We start from the raw sequence: 7500 nt of genomic DNA on the forward strand, positions 1-7500 counted from the left end.
TACATTCTCCCATTCTGTTCTGTATGCTAACTTTTAGTATTACACTGTTTGTATTTCTTGATTTGTAAGTCACATTAAAATCCTCTGCTAAATGTTATTTCTCTTACACACACACACACACACACACACACACACACACACACACTCACACTCACACTCACACACACACACACACACACACACACACACACACACACACACACACACACAGTGCAGTAATAGAGCAGTGAGGCACGTGTGTAGTTCTCAGTAGCGTGGCTGTGAATGGGTTCCCTCCCGGGGAAATGGCAGGTTCTGGTGTCTGAAGTGGAGCTGTGGTTTTGGCAGTAGGCCAGGCGTGGGTCAGCTCCCTGTGTGTGGTGCAAGGGGATGAACTGATTCATGACTCACTACTTCTACCCCCCACAACCACCCCCTACCCCGCCTGCTGTGCATACAAAACACACACACACACACACACACACACACTCTTTCCTTCTTTCTTTCTCTCTGCTGCCGTCTGTGGGGGAGGGGGAACATGTGTGCATGCCAGAAAAGCAGAACTTGTTCACGTGTTGTTGGAGGAAAACGTGCTGCGTGATAAACACATGGCTGCTGCTGCTGCTGGTGGTGGTGGTGGTGGTGGTGTTTTTCCCCCAGTCGTGATTTGTAGCTCTGCTGAACTGAAAGTGGAAAGTTAAGCAAATACTGAGCACCCCAAGCACATTACAGCTCAATCAATCTGTGTGTGTGTGTGTGTGTGTGTGTGTGTCTCTCTCTCTGTCTCTCTCTCTCTCTCTCTGTCTTACTCTCTCTCTCTGTCTCTCTCTGTCTTACTCTCTCTCTCTGTCTCACACTCTCTCTCTCTCTGTCTCACACTCTCTCTGTCTGTCTCTCTCTCTCTCTGTCTCTCTCTCTCTCTCACACACTCTCTCTCTCTCTCACACACTCTCTCTCTCTCTCTCTCACTCTCTCTGTCTCACACTCTCTCTCTCACACTCTCTCTCTCTGTCTCTCTCTGTCTCACACTCTCTCTCTCACACTCTCTCTCCCCCCCCCTCTCTCCCCCCCCCCTCCCTCCCTCCCCCTCTCTCTCTCCCTGCAGCTGGAGTCGGGACAGGAAGTGGAGTTTGAGGAATTTTATGTCAAGTTCAAGAGTTTGTGAGTGTCACTGTACTGATGTCTCCTTCCTGCAACATTACTCACATATTTAATGTCAAACCAACAGGATTTAGTCAGAGGACATAAATATATATAATATCTATCCCTTGTGTGTGTGTGTGTGTGTGTGTGTGTGTGTGTTTGTATAAGGGATGTATTTATAGAGTAAGAGAGAAACACAGGCATGTTTTAATTATTCAAATGTATTTGTTTAGAAAGTTAATTTTATTATATTTATTGTAATTCATGTCGTTATATAAAATGTTTGTGGTCACAATTATCTAGTTAATTTTTGATGAATAATTTTATTGTCATATTTCTCACACATTGCAATATAATTCCATCGTTTATATCTCATTCGTGTGTGTGTGTGTGTGTGTGTGTGTGTGTGTGTAGCTCCTACCTGCACTGTCGCTGGGCTGATCTCGAGGAGCTGGAGAAGGATAAGAGAATCCACCAGAAAGTGAAGCGCTATAAAGCCAAACAGGCGCATAACAACTTCCTCACCGAGGTCAGTGAACTCCACTTCCTGCAGCACCACCATTTTGTTTTTATCCCAGTTTTACAGCTGGTGCTGATGATGGAGGCTGTGTGAAGGGACTTTATGATGCCTTATGTGTAGGTAGTAAAATGCCCCTCTTTATGACCCCAGCTTTTACATTCCTCACACTAAAGGAATTGGGCTGAAATGAAATGCCACAGTGTGAGTGTGTGTATCAGCTACATCATGCTTTAGTATGAGACAACAGCAGTGTGTGTGTGGCTGGGTGTAGTGTGTGTGTGGTGTAAGTCAGGTGTCTGGGGCATGTAAGTGTGGTGTTCTGTAGACGACTCCGGGGTAGTTAGTGTTAAATATATTTATATTAAACACATCACCTCTTTTACTGTTCACAAAACATGTCATAATTATCGAGAACATTACCAATAAAACATGGAAGCCTTTCTGTTTCTCTCACACACACACACACAGGCACGCGCGCACACACACACACACACACACACAGGCACGCACACACACAGGCACGCGCACACACACACACACAGGCACGCGCACACACACACACACAGGCACGCACACACACACACACAGGCACGCACACACACACACACAGGCACGCACACACACACACACAGGCACGCGCGCACACACACACACACAGGCACTCACACACACAGGCACGCGCACACACACACACAGGCACGCGCACACACACACAGGCACGCGCGCACACACACACACACACACACACAGGCACGCACACACACAGGCACGCGCACACACACACACACAGGCACGCACACACACACACACACACACACACAGGCACGCGCGCACACACACACACAGGCACTCACACACACAGGCACGCGCGCACACACACACAGACACGCGCACACACACACAGGCACGCGCACACACACACAGGCACGCGCACACACACACAGGCACGCGCACACACACACAGGCACGCGCACACACACACAGGCACGCGCACACAGACGCACGCGCGCACACAGACGCACACAAACGCACATGCGCACACAAACGCACATGCGCACACAAACGCACATGCGCACACAGACGCACACAAAAACGCGCACACAAACGCACATGCGCACACAAACGCACATGCGCACACAGACGCACGCACGCGCGCACACAGACGCACGCGCGCACACAGACGCACACAAACGCACATGCGCACACAAACGCACATGCGCACACAGACGCACACAAAAACGCGCACACAAACACGCACGCACACAAAAACGCGCACACAAACACGCACGCGCACACAAAAACGCACACACAGACGCACGCGCGCACACAGACGCACGCGCGCACACAGACGCACACAAACGCACATGCGCACACAAACGCACATGCGCACACAAACGCACATGCGCACACAAACGCACACAAACGCACATGCGCACACAGACGCACGCACGCGCGCACACAGACGCACGCGCGCACACAGACGCACACAAACGCACATGCGCACACAAACGCACATGCGCACACAGACGCACACAAAAACGCGCACACAAACACGCACGCACACAAAAACGCGCACACAAACACGCACGCGCACACAAAAACGCGCACACATACACAAACGCACACAAAAACGCGCACACAAACGCACGCACACACAAAAACGCGCACACAAACACGCACGCACACAAAAACGCGCACACATACACGCACGCACACAAAAACGCGCACACATACACGCACGCACACAAAAACGCGCACACATACACGCACGCACACAAAAACACGCACACATACACGCACGCACACAAAAACGCGCACACAAACGCACGCGCACACAAAAACGCGCACACATACACGCACGCACACAAAAACGCGCACACATACACGCACGCGCACACAAACACGCACGCGCACACAAACACGCACACATACACGCACGCACACAAACACGCGCACACATACACGCACGCGCACACAAAAACGCGCACACATACACGCACGCGCACACAAAAACGCGCACACATACGCACGCGCACACAAAAACGCGCACACATACACGCACGCGCACACAAAAACGCGCACACATACACGCACGCACACATACACGCACGCGCGCACACAAACGCGCACACATACACGCACGCGCGCACAAAAACGCGCACACATACACGCACGCGCGCACAAAAACGCGCACACATACACGCACGCGCACACAAAAACGCGCACACATACACGCACGCGCACACAAAAACGCGCACACATACACGCACGCGCACACAAAAACGCGCACACATACACGCACGCGCACACAAAAACGCGCACACATACACGCACGCGCACACAAACACGCACGCGCACACAAACACGCACGCGCACACAAACACGCACGCGCACAAACACGCACGCGCACAAACACGCACGCGCACAAACACGCACGCGCACAAACACGCACGCGCACATACACGCACGCGCACATACACGCACGCGCACACAAACACGCACGCGCACACAAACACGCACGCGCACACAAACACGCACGCGCACACAAACACGCACGCGCACACAAACACGCACGCGCACACAAACACGCACGCACACAAACACGCACGCACACAAACACGCACGCACACAAACACGCACGCACACACACAAAAACGCGCACACACACACAAACGCGCACACACACAAACGCGCACACACACAAAAACGCGCACACATACACGCACGCACACACACACAAACGCGCACACACACAAAAACGCGCACACATACACGCACGCACACAAAAACGCGCACACATACGCACGCACACACACAGAAACTAATGCTAAGAGTTTCATATACTGCATTTGATGTCTTAGAAGACAGCATTGAGATTTTGTGAAGACTGAAGTGAAGTATGAAAGCTACAGATGAGGAGAACCACTGAGGGACATGTCCATGTTCTCCATAACACTCACCTGTAAAGTTCATGTGTAAATACAGTAAGACGTGCTGTGTGTTCTGTACCACTGATGTGAGCTGCCATGTTGACCTCTGACCTTGGGGACGAAGCTGCTGTTTTTATCGTGTGTGTGTTCGTCTCAGTTGAAACGTGTCTGACTTTTTTATCTCAGATGGACGATGAGCCGTTTAACCCTGATTACGTGGAGGTGGATCGAGTTCTAGATGTTTCTGAGAGTACAGATGAAAATGGAGAGGTGTGTCTGCATTTTATTTCTCTTTGTAATAGAGTGTAGAATCACTTGTTACAGCCACTTTAAAACCCAACCGTGTTTGTGTGTGTGTGTGTGTGTGTGTGTGTGTGTGTGTGTGTGTGTGTGTAGCCAGTAAGTCTGTACCTGGTGAAGTGGTGTTCCTTACCATACGAAGACAGCACGTGGGAGTTGAAGGTTGACATTGATGCAGGGAAGATCGAGGAGTTTGAGCAAGTGATGAGTCGCGAGCCTCAGCTGAAGCGAGTGGTGAGACGGCCGTCTGTCTGTCTGTCTGTCTGTTCTTTCATTTATTTCCCTCTAGCTGAATGAGTGCTGAGTAAAAGGGAAATGTGCCACGTTCCTGCGGTTCAGGAGAAACCACTGAGTGTAATTTGTTTTATTGGAAACAGGAGCGACCTCCGGCTAGTGACTGGCAGAAATCCGAGAGTTCCCGCGAATATAAAAACAGCAACGCACTCAGGGAATACCAGCTAGAGGGAGTCAACTGGCTGCTGTTCAACTGGTACAACACGTATGTATTCAACTCCTCTCTCTCACACACACGCAAAACACGCACACACTCAGGCACACATACTCACACACACGCAAACACAAACGCACACACACTCACTCGCACTCACGCGTGAACGCACACACTCTCAGGCACACACACTCATACACACACACATGCATGTTTCTAACAGATATTCAGATTTAACTCCTCACTCTGTGTTAATCTGTTTAAGTGTTCAACTGTAAATAAAGTTAGGACTCTGGAGCTGTGTGTATATAATAATAATAAAACATAATGAATTGAACCCAAACACTAATCAGATAATGAGTAGAAGTAGAGCTGAACTCAGCTACCATTCTGTCTACAAGTTAAATGTTTTATCACTCCACTTAAACTCGAGTGCTTGTTGGGTATGATGTAGTTTCTAATAAGCTAACTTTAATTTCTCCTTATCTAGTATAATATTACTTACTTTGTTCCTTTTACTTATTTATTTTTTTTGCCTTTACATAAGACTTTTAGCTTGCCGTCAGTTAGAGGAGGCTGCAGGCAAATCAGACACACGGCCCATTGTAATACGTCACTGTGTGAGGTGAAGTTTTGTGCTGTATTTATAATGGTTCTGGTGCCTTTCAGACGGAACTGTATCCTGGCAGATGAGATGGGTTTGGGGAAGACGGTGCAGTCCATCACGTTCCTGTACGAGATCTACCTAAAGGGGATCCATGGACCCTTCCTGGTCATTGCTCCACTCTCCACTATTCCTAATTGGGAGCGAGAGTTCAGAACATGGACCGAGCTCAATGTGGTGGTGTATCACGGCAGTCAGGCCAGTCGCAGGACCATCCAGGCCTACGAGATGAACTACAGAGACACTCAGGTACCTTCACCATCTCTATTACTGTGTGTAACACACATGTACAGTCTGATCTCACCTCTACTTGTGTGTGTGTGTGTGTACTGATTATATCTAATGCTTTTAATACTGAGTAGAATTTTATTAGTTTTATTATGTGCTATATTGGATTAAAGAATTGTACTTGTTAGTTTTTATTTAGTAGCTTTTATCCATTATAGATTTTAGAGCTTTATTTTGTATTGTAATGTGTGTGTGTGTGTGTGTGTGTGTGTGTGTGTGTGTGTGTGTGTGTGTGTGTTCCTGTTGTCAGGGTCGTGTTATAAAGGGCGCCTATAAATTCCACGCCATCATCACAACATTTGAGATGATCCTGACAGACTGTCCAGAGCTTCGCAGCGTCCCGTGGCGCTGTGTGATCATCGATGAAGCTCACAGGTTGAAGAACAGGAACTGTAAACTGCTCGAGGGTCTCAAGCTCCTGGATATGGTGTGTGTTTTATACTGACATTATGTGGGGGGTCTCAAGTTATCATACAACACACTTCAGTAGCTGGTAGCTTTTATATATACAGTAGTGTGTGTGTGTACTAATGACATCAGCAAGTGATGTTTAATTAGAGATGTTTTGTTAAATTCCATGTAATGGACTCTAGTGAGCTCCTCAGAGCAGAATCCCAGCCCCTAAACCATCTCACTCTGTGCTTTAGTTCCTGTAGCATTTGTCCTAAAATGTAACTACAATAATAATTATAAAGTAAAACAAGGAGAATGTGAAACCGAAGAGGAACGCTTATAGACGCTAACCTTAACGGTGTGACTGTGGGACATTAAAGGACCTTATTTCTTCACCTTCTACAGGAACACAAGGTTCTCCTAACAGGAACCCCACTGCAGAACACTGTAGAGGAACTCTTCAGCCTGCTGAACTTCCTGGAGCCGAGCCGCTTTCCCTCAGAGTCCACCTTCATGCAGGAGTTTGGTGACCTCAAAACTGAAGAACAGGTACAACATGAGCACCTTCTCTCTCACACACACACACACACACACACACACACACACACACACACACCTTGTGGCATGTGAATGGCTATGAACACATTAGTATAGAATGAACAGATTAACATTTTTTAATTAAAATAAACGTGTGATTTGTAGCTGCTGTAAACAAAAACAACAATAATCACAATACAGAATTTAATGTAGATAACAACACTGAGTAATGCAGTAACGGTCTGTTAGGGGGAACCTGACGTGAGTCTCTCTCTGTATCTCTCTGTATCTCTCTCTC

The 7500-nt window shown here is 48.2% G+C and overlaps 1 protein-coding gene across 1 annotated transcript in view; it reads left to right on the plus strand.

Annotated features, from left to right (window-relative positions):
- The window catches only part of chd7 (chromodomain helicase DNA binding protein 7), a 57781-nt gene that overhangs the window by 27050 nt on the left and 23231 nt on the right, over positions 1-7500 (plus strand). The window contains exons 4-11 of the mRNA XM_047820455.1: positions 1085-1140; positions 1537-1651; positions 4759-4842; positions 4969-5106; positions 5250-5371; positions 5990-6233; positions 6523-6699; positions 7071-7214. Coding sequence (XP_047676411.1) covers positions 1085-1140; positions 1537-1651; positions 4759-4842; positions 4969-5106; positions 5250-5371; positions 5990-6233; positions 6523-6699; positions 7071-7214 — 1080 coding nt within the window. The remainder of the gene's footprint in view (positions 1-1084; positions 1141-1536; positions 1652-4758; positions 4843-4968; positions 5107-5249; positions 5372-5989; positions 6234-6522; positions 6700-7070; positions 7215-7500) is intronic.

The sequence above is a fragment of the Tachysurus fulvidraco genome, chromosome 11 (genome assembly GCF_022655615.1).
Source record: "Tachysurus fulvidraco isolate hzauxx_2018 chromosome 11, HZAU_PFXX_2.0, whole genome shotgun sequence".
NCBI lineage: Eukaryota > Metazoa > Chordata > Actinopteri > Siluriformes > Bagridae > Tachysurus > Tachysurus fulvidraco.